Source organism: Sorex fumeus, unplaced genomic scaffold, assembly GCF_029834395.1.
Source record: "Sorex fumeus unplaced genomic scaffold, SorFum_2.1 ptg000241l, whole genome shotgun sequence".
NCBI lineage: Eukaryota > Metazoa > Chordata > Mammalia > Eulipotyphla > Soricidae > Sorex > Sorex fumeus.
In genome coordinates this window covers 331,164-349,052 of record NW_026606298.1, presented here as the reverse complement: position 1 = coordinate 349,052, position 17,889 = coordinate 331,164, and the positions used below count along the sequence as shown (strand labels likewise).

The following is a 17,889-nucleotide window of genomic DNA, read 5'->3' as shown; positions in this document are numbered from 1 at the left end:
AAAAATAAAAAATAAAGGCCCTCCCGTTGATCGTCGATTTGCTCGAGCGGGCCCAGTAACGTCTCCATTGGAGACTTTGTTGTTACTGTGTCTGGCATATCGAATACTCTCGGTAGCTTGCCGGGCTCTCCGAGAGGGGCGGAGGAATCGAACTCGGGTCGGCAATGTTGGCCGCTTGTAAGGCGAACGCCCTACCCGCTGTGCTATCGCTCCAGCCCATAATTATTATTGTTTTATATAAGGATTATTATTTTTTCCCCAACTGAACAAAAATTCCGGTATAAAAAATTCTATTAATTCCCAGAGGAACCCCAGATAAGGCAAAATTAAACAAGACACTGAAGTTTCTCTCTCTCTTTAGTTGTCAATAACATATATTTCTGCTATTGACAAGTGAGACGTGATATGCACAGCTAGCAGCAGCTAATGACAGCTTCCTACAGCTAACGATAGAAAATGACACCACTGCAATTTCTGAAGGGCAGAAAAGGGCAGCAGGGCAGTGCAGAAAAGGTGTGATGAGAGAAAAATGTTATTTAACCTAGCGGAATATATCTATTCTTTTGATGCAGCAGCAATTTTAGTACTACCACCAGCTACCGCAACTCGGGAATTGACATATTAACTACCAAAACCCCTAAAGTGGGGCACTTCATCAGCTGCCATGGAGATCTAATATCTCACAAGATGCATCTATTCAACCAGTGCCAAGTAACTGAGGTGCAGACAACAGTCCTGCAGAACTAAGAACCCAGGGGAAAATGGTTGGAATCAGGTTTCTGGTTCAGATGTTGCTTCATAAATGTGCACACCTAAAACTCGTATGCTATGAAATGACACTGTTTCAATTAAAAAATTTTTTTTCTTAGTGTTTCATTTTTTTAATTTTTTTGTAATTTAAAAGATTTCTTTTAAAAAAATTCACCGAGGAAACAATCTGGAATTGCTGATTAGTGAATAGATTTTTTATGAAATCGAAAAGACACGGGAAAGTATCAACCAAATCTAGCCCCTAATAAATGTTGATATCCTAGATGGATTTCCTGTCACTCTGAAATTTATTTAAGCTAAGAAGAATGAGACCGCCTATCTTTGCAATCTGGGGTGCCTGGACTTACTCGCCATGCTATTGTGTAATTCTCAAGACCTATTAGGAAAAGCAGCGCAAAGTTTATGGAGACTCGTGTCTAATGGTCAGGCTCTGGTATCTTAACTGATTCCTTGAGCGAGTTTCTCTGATGCTTATTATAACTGCCTATAAAAATGAACACAAATTAAGAATGAAGCTTTTTATTTGTTTGTTTGTTTTTTGGTCACACCCAGCTATGCTGGGGTTACTCCTGGCTCTGCACTCAAGAATTACTCCTGGTGGTGCTCAGGGGACCATATGGGATGCTGGGGATTGAACGTGGGTCGGCCGTGTGCAAGGCAAATGCCCCATCCGCTGTACTATCGATCCAGCCCCAGAATTAAGCATTTCATTAGGTGGGACTGTATCAACTCAGTAAATCTAGCCACTGTTCCTAAGTAGATCCTTGGTGAACAGGAATACCTTTTGCTTAGAGAAGGGAGATTTTCCAGCCTTCTCTCCATCTTTCAGAGTCTTGTTGATATTTGATACCCATTTCTGTAATTCTTTGGCTTTTTCAACATGTTCTTTCTTTTCTTCTTCCAGTGACTTCTGATAGATGGAATTGGTTAAAAAAAAAAAGATATGATTCAGTGAGAGATTAAACTAACCCTTCACAGAAAACACGGATGTAAAAATTCATCACACAGGTTATTGAGATATTTTATTCATTTCATTATCCATGTTTACCGTATCATGTAGCAGATATACTTCCCAAAGGTCTGAGTAGTATAGGAAGCTGTGAGATGCATTCTTTAATGATCAGTCCGTCTGACCTCCCAGCTGGTTTTTACAATATAACAAATATAAAATGCAATTTTATTCATGAAGCACTAGGAGACCTTTAAACTGCTGCCTTTGTATTAGCATTACAATCACCATTGTTTTGAAGAGTACCAGATAATCCTGAAGAGTACCAAAGGAAAGCTGAAAAAAATAAACTCTACATACATATAAAAAAATACAAAGAAAGAAGAAAAGTCTTTCTCCTCTGACACATATAAAAGCACTTGCAGTCGCACACACAAGCTACTTCTAATTGTAGTTTTAATTAGAAATAGGAGTCTTAGGAAGTGTTTAATATGTAAAGAATGTTACTATACAGAGAATATTAGAAAACTTTTTTTCTCCCCCTAGGATAACCTGAAACGCTGCAGGATCATTGATGTGGGAACAATTTTACATCTCTCTTTGATTTCAGGGTGCTTTTAGAAGTGCTCAAAAAATGAGTGTGTAGGGCCATTTAATAAATGGATTGCTAACATAACTCTTGCTAGATCCAGTGAACCAAGATCTGTTCAGTGTGAAGAATAGCTATTGTGAACTTGCTGGTGCTGTCTCAAGCCTCACCCATATTGTAGGAAAAATAATGTGTAGTCAGGATATATGATTGAAGAAAATTGTCTATCCATTATTAAGAGCAATAAATCATTTATTATTTCAACTTTGAAGACTTTCTCTTTTGAGCAGTCAACTACTTCCAGCTCAAAAGAAACTGTGTTCAAGTGTGCGACATGATTCCTAGCATGTCTATTTAACTGATCTCATGCACTGCACTGGGCAGATCACGGGATCAGTTGTGTTTCCACTACTGCAAAGTTTCCTATGCATGTCCTACTGTGAAGAATAGTAGAGGCTAGAAATTCCTGTCATCCAGGGTTCAGACACTTCTAGCAGCTTCAGTCCTGTGTGAAAATCGAAGTCCGCCTGTTCTAGGGCTTCTTTATACGTCAGTTTCCTTTTTGTCTGGGGACATATTATATGTCTGGCATACGATTTTTGATCCTTGAGTTCTGTAGCAATGGAGACGTCAATGATACCCACTTGGAGAGCCTCTTCTAAGGACAATCGGGACTGAGCCTGTGGATCTATCAACCCCCCCGTCAGGTACTGGAATTCCAAGCATCGGATCCCCATTTCCTTACTTATGATATTTGCACTCACAGCTTCTACCACAGACATGGGCTTGTTAGTCACCGGATGGCTGAGGCCCGTGATGACCAACTCACACTGGCGAAGTTGCTGGGCAAAGCCCTCATCAACGAGGCCTCTGTGCAAAGCGTCAGCCACGCGGTACTTTTTCCCAGTAAGAGGATCGATGATCCCCCCTGTACTGACTTGGGCTTCCAGGCACCGGAGGGCGGTAATCCTATCCACCAAATTTCTCCGGGAGGCCTTGAGCACAGAGATCCTTTCTCCACTGGCGGTCAGCCAGTACCCGGCAACAGGACTCTGCACATCCTTTTTGGGAGTTAATCGGCTCAGGAGAGAATCAGCAAGTTCTGTCAGTGTGATAAGGCCATCGTGATACTTTTTGAGCAAGGACTTGTCAAGAGTTCCCTGCTCGGTGGCCTCATCGATACTGAACTGCAACCCTGTTTTACTATCAGCTAGCACATGGGAAGGCTGCCCGTAAGATTCAAAGAACGTGGCTTCCTTCCACTGATACTGCTGCCCTGAGAGTTCAAGGTACGTACTTTTCTCGATCAGGTTTCTCTGGAAGGCCTCAAAGGCAGTCAGCTCTGCTCCTGTTTTAGTATCTACCACAGAGATCCTATGTGTTTTCGCTACATTGAGATTGGAAATGTTCCTCTCTCCAAAGGGCAGCAGAAAGCACTGGCCGTCTACATCGAACACACACATTCGCAACAATTCCGAGTAGTACAGAGCTTGCTTGTTATTGGGATTAGGGAAAACCCTTGTGTTGCTCGAGGGCTCGTGTAAAAATTGCAGGATGGCATTGTTTAACAAGCCCTGCTGCAGAGCGATTTCGGGAGGCACGCGAATGCCTCTCACGGGATCAATGACACCCCCCGTGGCAATCTGGGCCTCCAAGATATGTTTGCCTTTCTGTCTATCAAGCATTCTACTCTCCATGGCTTGAAACACGGACAATGTCTTAGAGGAACACGGATATCCCAAAGCTGCCTTCTCCGCCTCCAGGAGCCTACTTTTGAATTCCTGGTCGATAACTCCTTTGAGGATGGCGTCCTCAACTGTGTACATCTGACCTGAAATAGGATCAATTATAAAACCCGTTGCAGCCTGGGCTTCTAAAAATGCGAGCGCAATCATTTTATCAATTATGATTTTGTTGGCTGCGGAAGTGAACGAAATCTTTTCTTTTGTGGATTCTAGATAAAGCCCCGCAATGGAGGTGGCCTTTGTCAAAAACTTGCTAAGAGCTTTTTGAACTTCTTCAACAGTCTTAAGACCAAGTCGCAGCTGCTCGATTGTTTTCATGTCCAGAAGCCTAGCTTCGACCAACTGTCGGGCTGTCACAGAGCGTCGGAGTCCTTGGAACTGAAATTCATCATCCCTGACCAAACAAGCGTCATCACTATCACCATTCTGCAAGGCCTGTGGTTCTGAGTCTTTCTTTAGAAAGTCACACTGGAGGCCACTAGTTGCTCTGCAGCCTTTAAGCATCCATTCTTCAGCATTGGGGACTGGGTTCTTTTCTTGTTTTAATGTCGTGACTTCTGTACGCATGTCATACTGTTTGTTCTTAGCTATCTGTAATGGGAATTTATAAGATGTTAAAAGTTATCTAAAGAACATTAGGCTAATTTGCTCATTCTAAATCCAAGTCTAATACCCCGCATAACAAAGAAAAAAGGTGGAGATTGTTTATTTATGTATTTATCTGCATTTGTGGGGGTCACACCCGGCGATGCTCAGGGGTTACCTCTGGCTCTGAACTCAGGAATTACTCCTGAAGGTGCATCCCACATGGGATGGGATCGAACCTGGGTCAGTCGTGTGCAAGGCCCTACCCATTGTACTGTAACTCCAGCATCAAGGGGAAAATATTTAAGGCCAGGAGGATTGAGGAACAGGCAGTCTTATTTTGAGAGTCAAAGTTTCCTTTACATAATAATTACAATGTGAAGCTGCTATGTTTTCAAAGAACAGATGAAAAATTGTGAGTGTAAAAATGTTATCTTCTTGCTTTTTTTCCCCAGTTTTTTCTATGATCATGTTTTGTCCAAAAGACAATGACAGTAATATAACACTATAATCATTGTTTAAGATGAAGCTTTTAGAGAATAATTTGTAGTAAAGGTTCAAGTAAATCACTGGGAAAAGACAGTCTTGTTTACTGATAAGACTCTGAAATGCCAATGACGAATCACGACCATCCTGTTATTCGTCGATTGCCTCGAGCAGGCCCCAGTAACGTCTCCTTCATCCTAGCCCTGAGATTATATTCAAGGCTCTTTAGGAGAATTAGACCCATCATTGTTACTGGTATTTGGCATATGGGGTATGCCACGAGGAGTTTGCCAGACTCTGCTGTGTGGGTAGGCTACATTCGGTAGCCTGCCAGTTTGTCCAAAGTGGCCCTGAGATCTTTAAAAAGTGCCATATACAAGGCTCTTTCAGGAGAATGAGACCCATCATTGTTACTGGTATTTGGAGTATTATTGGGTATACCACGGGGAGTTTGCCAGACTCTGCCGTGTGGGCAGGTTACATTCAGTAGCCTGCCAGATTGTTCAGAGTAAGAATGAGATAATAAAAATAGCAGTACTCCTATATTATTTTTTAAAAGAATATATTTTAAAAAATAATATAATAATATATAAATAACAATATTCCTATATTATTTTTGTTTAAAAAAAAGATGCTGTCAGGAGTACGGTGCCACCAGCAGGTCAATCTGTACCTGCGAGGTGAGTGCATCAGCAGCCTGATGGCGCCTTCAGACTTCCAGATACCCCAAAATTGCTGCTGTGCCTTTGGCCAGACCCCAAAAACTTGGGGCAAAGTTTACCAAGAAAGTAAACGGCGAAAAGTTAAGTACATGGGAAACACACCCACAAACCATCTCCGGCTCAGCTATATAATTAGAGGCATGGCCTCTCTGGTTCCTGATTGAACTGCTTAACGGCCATGATCCCAGAGACTCAGAAACAAATCTCGAAACCCAGCGGCTTTTGGCAGAAATGCCAATGACATTTGACAATATTTTTTTTTAAATTTCTAGCACAGAAGGGACATGAAAGAAGAAAACTGACATTAGACAGCAGATCAGGCCTGCGAATATACCTCGAGCGGTGCCAATAGCTTCACCAGGTTCATTTCGCATTGGTCATCCTGGTAGCGGACAGGTAGTCTAGAACTGTAGGGCACTTGATCTCTCAGCTTCTCAATCCCTGGCAACCGCGTCATAGGGCTGGCCTCATCAAAAGTTATCTGGAGTTCAGTGCTCGTTTGAGAAAAATACTCAGAGTAACACTGCTGGCTTTTCTCCTTCTCCCGTGACAATCCTGGTTGCCAGAACTGCACGTCCTTGGGTCTCTGTTCAACAATCAGATGGGACCATTTTTCTTGCGGTTGCTGTGGCTCCTGAGGCCATCTCAGCAGAGAAGATGTAGCCGCTGAGTGAAGCGGCCCTGTGCTCCGAGAGGAGAAGTCACGAGAGTTCTGACACTCCTTCACTGCTGTCTCAAAATCTGCCTTGAAAGCGCAGTCTTTAACTGCATTCTTTCTCTGAATCTCACGCTGGAGCAAAGCTAACTGGTTCTCGTGTTCTTTCATCTGTTGATCCATTCTGTGCTTCAGCGTTTCAGCTTCCCGTTTCTGGGCCGAAAGCTCATTCTCCAGCTTCCGGCATTTCTGGTAATGATGGGTGTCCACGTTCTGCCCCTGCTGCATCTGCTCACGATACTGCCGAAGCTGCCGCTCGAGGTCTTCGATGTGCCTTTCGTAGAGTTTCGCGTTCTCTTGGGCTCTGCAGTTTTCTCGCTGCAGAGACACAAAGTCGAGCTTAATGCAGGACATGTCCTTCTCAGTGACCGCTTTGGAATCCATCAGCTTCTCCATCTTTTTCCGAAATTCCTCTGCCGAACGTTTGAGTCTCTCGGCTTCCTCCTGAAACAGAAGCATCTTTCTGTGGGTCATCTGCTCCTCGATGGTCTTCAAATGCAGTTCATCCTGAACCTTCTTCAACTTGTTGTTTAACTCCTGTACTTGAGCTTGCTGAAGCTGTGCTTTCTGCTCCCCAAGTCGCTTTTCCTCTTTGGAAGCATTCAACTCGGCGCTCAGATTTCTAACCTCTTTCTCCGTGTTCCGGATGATAATATTCTGCTGGTCGCACTTTTGCTTGAATTCACTTACTAAATTCTGACTTCTGGCCAGATCATCTTCCAGGCATTTAATTTTTCTATGGTAGTCCTGTTCCGTTTTCGTCTGTTTATGCAAGTGTTCGTTCGTGTTACGCAACTGGTCTTTAAAACCATCTGCCTGAATTTTCAGCGTTTCACATCTTTGCTGGATGGCTTGTTTTTCTAAGACCACATTTGCCGATTCCGCCTGAATTCTCTGCATCATTAATTTGGTTTCGTTATTCTGTCTCGTAAGTTCGTCTACTTTTTGTTTCAGGATTTCTGCACATGCGTTACTTTTCTCCAGTTCTTCGTTAAGCCTTTGGATTTTTTCATTATTTTCTTTCTCAGCCTTAATATTCTGAAGTAACTGTGCCTGGCTTTTCTGAAACTGGTCTTTAAGATGATCTGACTCTCTCTGGCAGAGTAGCATTCTCTCATTAGAAGCTTCCTTCTCGTTCTGAAAAGAGTGAACTTGTGAATTCAGGTGCTGAATATTCCTCTCCGTGATCGCGTGAGTCCTTGTGATTCTGTCGACTTCCCTCTGCAGTTTCCCTTTCTCCTGCTGAAGAGACGCCAATTCTACCTCATAACTGTGCTTTATCTTCTTGAGATCATTGGCTTCTTGCATGACTTCTTCGGCTTTACCCGTGGTTTGGTTCAGCTGCCAACTCAGTTCCCTTAGCTGCTGGGAATAGCCTTCCTCTACCTGATCTTTCCTTTCTAACTCTAACTTGAGGCTCTTGAGCGTACTGTGGGTTTCGTCCAATTTTTCCTTCAGCAAACGAGCCTTTTCCTCGGATGAAGTTTTTTCAAGCTGGAGGGCACTGAGTTCATACTTCAGTTCTCTCATGTCCTTTTCAGCCTTCCGGTTGGCGAGGGTCAGCTCGTCAACCTGCTGCTTGAGTTCTTCTGCTTTCTGCCTGTCCAGCTCCTTCTGCAGGTCTGTTCCTGGGCACGACGTGGTCTGTGGGATCAAGCACGCGGGCACTGGGTTTTCTCTACAGGAGTACTGAAGTTCCGTGATTTTCCTTCTGGCTTCCAGCTCAATCTTCTGCTTCTCCTTCAACTGCTCCTCCGCTATTTGTTTCTGGAAGGTTAGGTCTTTCTCCATCTTCTTTACCAGCTTCAAGAGCTCTTCTTCATTGTCTCTCTTTCTTCTCAATTCATCCATCAACTTCTGTTTCTGCTGCTCCAAGTCGTTCAGGCTGGAGTCCTTTCGTTTCAGGTGATCTTCCAGCGTCCTTCTCGTCACGGTGCTCTCCTCTATCTGGTTCCGGAAATTCCGCAGGTTCTCTTCCACGGCCGCTCTCCTGGCTTCTGCATCCGACGTGAGCTTCCTCACCCTCTCCAGCTCTCGTTCTGCAGCTTCCTTCTCTCTCACGATGGTCTCCAGCTCCCAGCGGTACTGCCGGGCTTCGCTTTCAGCCTTGGTTTTCTGCAGAGCGATGTCTTCCACGTTCCTCTGTTGCTTTCTCAACTCGCTCTCTGCAGCCTCTCTGACCTTGGGAAGTTCTGCCTCGATCCGAGACTTCTGCTTCTTCAGGTCAGCTACCATTTGCTCCAGTTCACTGATCTTGCCCGTCAGTTTGTTGTTCTCGATCATCGTGGCCTTCTGCCGCTGCAGCAGATCTGAGTAGGCCCCGTGTTCAGAGGTCTCCTTACACATTTTAATCTATAAGAGATGTTCAAAAGCATGACTCCTGGTCCACCCACGATTAGTTTTTAAAAATACAAAACAATGATGATAAAAAGTACTTCCAAAAAAAAGTGGACTCAAATGCTATCACGGACACTGCTGCAGCTGGCGTGACCACCACCATCACCTCTTACCACCACCATCACCTATTAACACCTTCTTGAGAGAGAGAAAGCATCAGAGAATCAGCAAGAGAAGAAGACAACCCCCCCCACCCCCCGCCATGGCTGTTCACTAAGCTGAAGAATTCATTATTACTTTTGTCTCTCAGGAATAGCTTTGGATTTAAAAATTACCCGGCTCAGAATTTTTAGAGCATGGACATGGAACATGACAGATGCAGACCATTATCCAACTCTGCACCGATGAGGAAACTGAGTCATGGGGAGGTTAAATAATTTTTAGAACTTAACCAGTGGTGACAACATGGGAATGAAACCACTCAGAACAATGCTCTTTCTGTTTTCATGGGTACAACTTGACACTATCCACCAAAACCACACCACGTAATAGGAAGCAATGGCATTAACGAATTTTCGTTTTCAACTTCTTGCTAGTCTGCAAGAATTTTGAAAGAACATTTACATCCCCCGTTTTATGGTCACAGAAACAAAGCACAAAATTTTGGAACGGAGAGTCTCAAGAGAAAAAAAATAAAATAACATGGAAAAGGAAGAAAATCGTATTTAAAAAATTTGAGTCAAATTCCGTACTTGTTGACACATGCCATGTGATGTAGATTACTAATGCAAAGGCAGCTGTGGTCCCTGATGGCTTAAGAAAATTTGTGCTTCATGTACTCACAGGCTTTGTTGTTGTGAATGATATCCTTCACATGAATCCACCTTGACAAATACTTCTAGATACTCCATAAATACAAAAATATATGTTAAGCAGAAGTAATGTGACAAACACACCAAAGGATTCAGCTCCATTTTGTAAAATAAAAATATAAGAAATATCTTGCTCTATTGATAACAAATCAGAGCTCAGCTGGGAGGAACTTACACTGACTCTGGAACTCCAATATCAGATTGGATCATTCATAAATACAGTTTAATTTCACTCTATTAATATCAGAAGGTTGTTAGTTTCTTAAATCATCATAAACATGAATTATTTAAATAGAAGGAAACACATAAAATCATCATAAATATGAATTATTTAAATAGAAGGAAACAAATTATTCCAGGGAGCAAAGCACCTCCTCACTGAGTAGCTTTGATGGATCTCAGAATCGGTATTATCTTTAATATCTATTAAGGTGGATCCAAGTTTCTTAAACTGTGGGTTACAATACCATCTTGAGCACGTAACTAAATATGGGTGCTATCAAAGGTGGCAACAGTAGAATGTTTCTGAGTGTGCAAGGATCGATAATTAATTCAAAGTCAACCCCGCGATGTATTCAAGGTGTTACTGTTAGTGCTTGCTCACTTGAAATTCTAGGGCAAAAAGGAACTATAAGTGAAAAAAAGTCTGACATTCTGGTCTAAATAACTTGTCTTTAGCAAGTTCTAGAAAATTGCTAAGAAACACTTAAATCATATTGCTGATTTGTTTTCTTGTAGATGCAAAACTTATTCACATAAAAGTAACTTCCTTAAGTTTAATGTTTCCAAAGAGACATATGTGCCCCATCTCAGCAATTTTTTAAAATTTTAATTAAATATAAAATATATATCCTTAAATTTTAAATATAAAAATATATATTTTATAATATAAAAGTTAATATAGTTTGCTTGAGAAAATAAACAGCAGAAATCGCCTTACTCATCTAATATCCAATACAGACATGCTACAAACATTTCACTAGTTTAATTTTACCTCCTGAAATTACTGATCTTATGCTTATCGTGGAAATTTTGCTTTCAGATCAAAGCTCCTTACATGAATTTCCACAGATTTACTTTCAAGAATACTACTAAAAATTTTGGGTCAAAATAAGGTATGAAAAATCTTGTACAAAACATTTCATCAATATGGACCTTAAGAATTTTTAATCAGGAATTTGAAAGATCTATTTTATAGTCTTTGTATGGTCTTTCCTAAACCACACTGTTTTGATTTTTAATTAATGATAAATAACTGACACTTAAAAATGATGATCAGCATAGTTTGGACACATCAGATATTTTTGGGAGTTATTTCAGTTCTGTCAACTACTAGCAGCTTACTTCATCAGATATATTAAGAAAAGTGTTGACTCTTATATGTGCAGGTAGATATATGCTACAAGAAAAAATGTTACTTAATTATAATGTTAACTACTAAATATTCCATTTAGAAGGTGCTATTTAAAATAAAATCAGATCTCTGAAACAGCACATATGCAAAAAACTATTTAGAGCGTCACAAATATTCCAGTTTTCCTTCCTATTCACAAAGAAATCTAGATAGAAAGTCTTTCAGTTTGCGACATTAGTGGTTTAGTTGCAGAAAACTCTCGGCTCTGAACAGACTAAAATAGCTTATGAAATCTGTTATCACATTCTTAGAAAGTATAAATTAACAGCTCTGAGACTTTTACTACTGTTCAGGTTTTCCCATTATAGAAACTGTTGTACTCAAGTAGAATTATCTTCAGAATCTCAGCAACAGTCTAATTTCAAAGAGCCAATGCATTCTGTCTACTATTTTTGTCTGTTCTGGTGTTAGGAATTAAAAGCAGTAGCGGGTTAATAAAGCATAGCATAATCCCTTCAAAATCAGATATCACAGTCCTTAGGACAATTATATTTTTCATCAGTAACTCATTCCTATTTCTGAATATATTAAGAGATGGAATAAAAGACACAGAAGTCCTTCAATTTGGAATACTAAACAGTCTTCACCACACACTATACTTTTGGCAAAGATAACAGCAAAACAAGAATTATTAAAATGTATGATCAACGTAAGACCCTCCTACTCTGTGTTTATGTTTTTAATCTTTGAAAATGTAAGTAAATTTAACGTGCAAAAAACAAATATGCATAATCCAAACAGTATTAACTACACTCAAAGAAATATACTTGTCAACTGTAAGAAAATTGCAGTTCCACCAAACTAACATTTCATAATTTAAAGAGGAATGTAATGCATTAATCGCATTTAAAATCTGAGTGAAAGTTAAGAATATTCTTCCATTTTCAAGTTCATTGACATTTTATAATTCAATCATTATTTTCATCACCTACCAACCATGCCAATTTATCATGATCTTTTTTTGTTTGCCCAAACCAAACTAGAATGCCTTTGTATTTGTAGTTCCATTTTAGTTAGCTGTTCATGATTAATGGTTACCTCCTCCTCTTCCAGTCTCTTTAATGAGTCACCAGCAAATTTAATATACTGTGTCATGAGGGTAACCAGAGCAGTATACCGGGTCCTGAGATCCATGAACTGTAAGTAAGGAAAGAAAACAATAAAACTATCAGCTCCAGTTTTCCTAAATGAATGGAACAAATTCTGAGTAACCCTTTTCCCTGTGCTTTGTGAAGTAAAGTCAGAGCTCACCATTAACGGAAATTAGCTGCAATAAGGAACCAGCTTATTATGGTGTGTTAAACAAGACTCAATGAAATGCTCTTCTATGTTTAATCATGGAGTACATCTACTATTCTCTATGATTAATAGTTGTCTTGAATAAAGATTTTCAGAAGGTTTAAAATATACTTTAGAAAATAGAATAGTAAAGAGTTTCTTTGCGGGAAGACAAAAAAATTCTGAAATTGTACAGTTGTCAAAGATGTACCCCATTGTCAATGTGTGAATGTCACTGAAAGAAGGGTGCGTAATCTTTCATGTGAGGGCTCAGAGAGACAGTCCAGCTAGCAGAGCACCCAGTTTTGCACCCAGCCAACCCAGGTTCAAGATGGTACCCCACAAGTCCCCCTGAACCCTTTCCGGAGTAATCCCTGAGCACCCACTGAGTGTGGCCCAAAACAAAAACAAACAAAATAGGTTTAAATGCTACGTTTTCTATTTTGTATATTTTTCAACAAAAATGTACGAACTAAAATTTTGAAAATTCCATCTCTCTTCCCCGACCCATCCTTTGTATCCTTTTATTACCTCTTGAATAATGAGGTCCGCGGAGCTCTGCATTCTTCGGCGTTTCACTGGAGATTTTTGTTGTGAATCCACCATGGCCCGGTAGGTCATTGTCTGTAACTCATAGTCCTGTGTAAGACAGTCAATAGGGTTATGTTAATTAAACCAAAGTGCTAATAAGGTAGAAGCTGTCACAGAGCAATGGAATTTAATTCGATAAAAGAAAAGTATTTTAAGATTATATTCTTTTCCCCCACATATTCTATTTATTACACATAAGACTATACCAAAAATGGAACAGGAAAAGGAATCTAATACATAATTGTTAAATATATACATTTATGTGCCGACTGCAATTTTAAAAGAACTACTGAGATTTCAGACTACTTGTAAACTAATAGCATCTGGACTGAGGTGAAAATAACCTAGAACACGTCAGCCAAACATCCAAAACAACTACTGATATTCACATCAATATTTTTTGCATGAAAAGAGTATATTATTAAAGAATTCGAACAAATCTCCATTAAGCAATTTTACCATAATTAACTGTTTATCTTTAAAAATTCAGGGACTAATTTCCAACATATCTAATTCTATAAAAATACTGCTGTATCAAATATGAATCAATCACAATTAATTCCATTGAAGAGCTGTCTTCCTTCTGTTAAGTACTAATTCAAATTATGGGATAAAGACTACATTCTTAAGAATCTAGCTAATCGTAAGATGTCTTCCAACATGGTGATAAAACCAGTAATGTTTAAAGTGGTCAGGAAAAATTCATGTCTCTTTATTAGCTCAAACATTTTTTTAAAAAATTATTATTAACACTATCAAAATATGTTAGTTATAACCAGATCTCTTTCTTCTAGTTAGGTCACTGATCTGAGAAGTTGAGAAAGAAACAAGGTGCCAAAAAGTACAACTTCAAAAATTATGAAAAGTATCTGCCATGTTAGAAACTTCGGCGTTCTTCCACGAAAGAGGCGGCAAAGTTGGAGTGAAAGAAGGAAAATCTCACATCAAATGCTGTAAGAACAAATTTCAGGGCTGGAGAGATAGCACAGCGGGTAGGGCGTTTGCCTTGCACGCGGCAGACCCAGGTTCGATTCCCAGCATCCCATATGGTCCCCTGAGCACTGCCAGGAGTAACTCCTGAGTGCAGAGCCAGGAGTAACCCCTGTGCATCGCCAGGTGTGACCCAAAAAGCAAAAAAATAAAAAATAAAAAATAAACAAATTTCAGGGCAACATATTTATTCATGTACATGTGTAATATGCATGCATGTGTGTACACAACATGTGTACATATATCTGGGATTGAAGGAGATTAAGTGCATACTACACATGTGTTGAACTGTATTATGTAGCAAATATACACAAAACAGAGCCTATTATTTGATTTCACAAAAAATTACAAGTGTCAGAGCCGGAGCAACAGTACAGCGGGGAGGGCGTTTGCCTTGCACGTGGTCTACCCAGCCTCAATCCCCGGTGTCCCATATGGTTCCCCAGCAGAGCCAGGAGTAACCCCTGGACATCGCTGGGTGTGTGAACCAAAAAGAAAAAAAAATAGAATTCCAGGTGTCAAAGGTTAAAGTGATTCCAAGTATCCAAGGTTAAAGTTAAAATTGTTTTAATTGCCTAACCTGCAGAAAAAATGAAAGGCGAAAAGTTCTAAAATATGATGAGTAGAATAAAGAAACACACACAGACTAGGAGAGATTATTTTCCCACCACATATCTCATAAACTATTGGCATCTAGTATATATAAAGCACAGGTAGAACTTTACTAAAGCATAGGTAGAACTTGACAAGAAAAGAAAAAGAAAAAACATCAGCCCCATGAAAAATTGGGGGGGTGGGAGGAAGGGGAGCAAAAAAATCAACAGAAACTCCCTCAAAAAAGACATTCAGATAGCCAGAAGGTCACTGTCACTGTCACTGTCCTCCCGTTGTTCATTGATTTGCTCGAGCAGGCCCAGTAACATTGTGAGACTTGTTACTGTGGTTGGCATATCGAATACGTCACGGGGAGCTTGCCAGGCTTGGCCGTGCGAGCAGCCAGAAGGTATATATAAAAAATGTTCCGCAACACTTGTCATCAGGGGAAATGCAAATCAAAACAACAACAGATATTACTGTTGTTTGTCACCAGTGAGACTGACATATATCACAAGGAACAAAAACAAGTGTTGGCACGGAGTGGGGGAAAGAAGGCCCTGCCTGGTGGGAATGTCATTGGTTTCCCCATTTGGGAAAATCAATAGATACTTCTCCAAAAAACTAGAAATTGAGCTTCTATGTGATCCAGCAATTCCACTTCGTGGCATCTACCCTAATGACCAAAAAAAAAAACTATTCAGAAAAGACCTATGTTCATTGCAGCATATTCATAATAGCCCAAATCTGAAAAACAGCTAAAATAACCAAAAACAGCGGACTAGATAAAGAAACCGTGGTACATGTTTATAATGGAGTCCTCCTCGGTTTTAAGAAAAGATGAAATCATGCAATCCGTTGCTACATGAATAGACCTAGAAAATATCACGTTGAGTGAGCTTAGTCGAGGAAAGGGACATGGAATGAGGTCTGTAACATATGGGATATGAAGAAACAGAAGAGGTGAATAACATGTGCCCAGAAGCAACCGAAACAGGAAGTGATCTTCATTAGAAAGCTTTCCACAAGGTGGGGTTGGCAGGTGGCAGGAAGGGGCAGTGGCAGTGGCAGAGAAAAGGGGATATTCTGGTGAAGGGTGTGGTACACTGCCATTAACAGTTTTGCAAACCACACAGTGTCTAAAGTAAAAATGTTAAACCATAAACAACAGAAAAACTTAGGTGTACCCATCAAAACCTGCATTTGACGTAACCGATCTTACCTTCACTGTCGTTGAGTATTGTTCTGCGTATTTCTGACATTCATCTATTTTACTCTGCTTCATTTCTATTTCAGACACCAGCGACTGTAAAGACACACAGCTCATTTAAAAAAAGAAAGAAGGAAATTCTATGATGTGCTCTGTTTAAGATGCTTAGGATCTTAAAAAATAATATAGCCACATTGTTTAATATTGGGCCAGAGCAGTGGTACAACACACAGGGCACTTGCCTTGCATCTGGCTGAGCTGGGTTGATTCCCAGTACTCCTGCCAGGAGTGATACCTGAGCTCAAATGCAGAAGTAACCCCCAAGTATGGCCAGGTGTGCCCACCACCTCAAAAAAAACCCCAACAACAAATATAGTATAATTCCTATCCTAAATGTGCAAATTATAAACAGTCAGATTTATGACCAACCAAAAACACACATAGCTTAATATAAAAAACTGCATTTACATACCTTCTGCTGATTTAATTGTGTGGCGAGGGTTTTGCTATTTTCAGGCTGATTTTCCTGAATCTTTCTCTGAGTGGTTTCCACTTGTTGAATCCAGTCATCTAAAGGATGATAAGCATCTCTGTAGTATTTCAAGGATTTGCCAATGCCTTCTAATTCTCGTAGCCTATAAGGAAAATAATAAAAATTAAAAGCAACGGTTTCCAAATAAGTTATTCATTAGAAAGAGGGGAAGGTGCTGAAAAGAAGGGGAACAGGGTACTTTAATACTATAGTGTTTACTATGAAGGATAAGGGAAAAATAACAAGTTCAAAGCTACAGTACCCTGAGGCATACCTCAAAGGCATTTCTTGACTACACTTTGCTTCTGGAATTGTGCAGCTTAGTGGTTTAGATATTTCTTAGAGCACGCCCAAAAAATCAAGGTAAAAAGCAGGGAAATTGTAAACATAACCATAAGCACTATCAACCGGCATATTTCTGAATACTTATGAAAAAGGAGAATCAGTGAATGGCTTATGGACACTCATGAAACTTTTTTAAAAGCTCTATTTTAAAACTTTAGTTTCCATTATTCAAAACCCTTACATTAAGACTTTTACATGTACAGAGAAAAACTAGCTATCTGAACACTACTTCTCAAGAATGGTTACTATTATCATGAAAACGTTTATTTGCACTAATATATACGGGAAAATAAATGAGAGAGAACATTTCATTTTAAGATGAGCCCTAAAACTCTCCCATTTCCTTTCACTTTATTACACAAATAATTTAACTTTATCTTCAGTTACGGTGATCATCAGGTCATTCCTATTTCCTTATACCTCTGAAATCTGATAGACTGCTACATATAGAAATATCAAATGCATCAATGTTGCTCTTATTAAGTGCTGGCTATTTACATACTATAAGACAATGAAATTAAATAACTATATGATTTCCTTCAGAAATGGCAACTATATTATACAAATGCTGAACACATAAAAAATTTTATTAACATAGAAATGAAAAATAGCTTAAAGTTAAACATCTTAACGTCAGTAAGGAAATATAATTAGGTATATTAACACAAATATAAATATAGAAGCTAATGTATGAAATAAACTATAAAATTTTATTAATATATTTTTAAATAATCCAAGTTTAGATTTTACTTAACGTATACAAATAGACATGAAATTGGTGCTAAAAATGAAAAAATATAAACTAACCTGTTGTCAATCTGAACATGAACATTTTGCCACCTTTCAACCAACTGATCTGCTTTTTCTTTGTGCCAGTCAAAGTCAAGGTCCCGTTCTTTGTATGTCTTAAACATTTCATCACTGATGGCCTTTGCTTTCTGCAACTCGTCCTCTAATGCATGGAACACCTCTCTCTTTTCATCTACTTCAGATCTCCATTGCTACAATAACGTTATAAAAATGTGTCAGTCACTCAACAGGCAAACATATTATTCCCTTTCCCTTTACAAATGATTTTACAATGACATTAAACCTGATAAAGAAAGAATACATTTTGCATACACAAATGCATTAGGCTGAATGCAAAGCAACTGTAACGACTTA

The 17,889-nt window shown here is 39.5% G+C and overlaps 1 protein-coding gene across 3 annotated transcripts in view; it reads right to left on the bottom strand.

Annotated features, from left to right (window-relative positions):
- DST (dystonin) overlaps positions 1-17,889 on the bottom strand; it is a 415,725-nt gene that overhangs the window by 170,573 nt on the left and 227,263 nt on the right. For all 3 annotated transcript variants that reach the window (XM_056108983.1, XM_056108981.1, XM_056108982.1), the window contains exons 28-33: positions 17,533-17,726; positions 16,321-16,483; positions 15,861-15,944; positions 12,995-13,102; positions 12,224-12,322; positions 1,553-1,681 (exon numbers count right to left, since the gene is read on the bottom strand). In XM_056108983.1, coding sequence (XP_055964958.1) covers positions 1,553-1,681; positions 12,224-12,322; positions 12,995-13,102; positions 15,861-15,944; positions 16,321-16,483; positions 17,533-17,726 — 777 coding nt within the window. The remainder of the gene's footprint in view (positions 1-1,552; positions 1,682-12,223; positions 12,323-12,994; positions 13,103-15,860; positions 15,945-16,320; positions 16,484-17,532; positions 17,727-17,889) is intronic.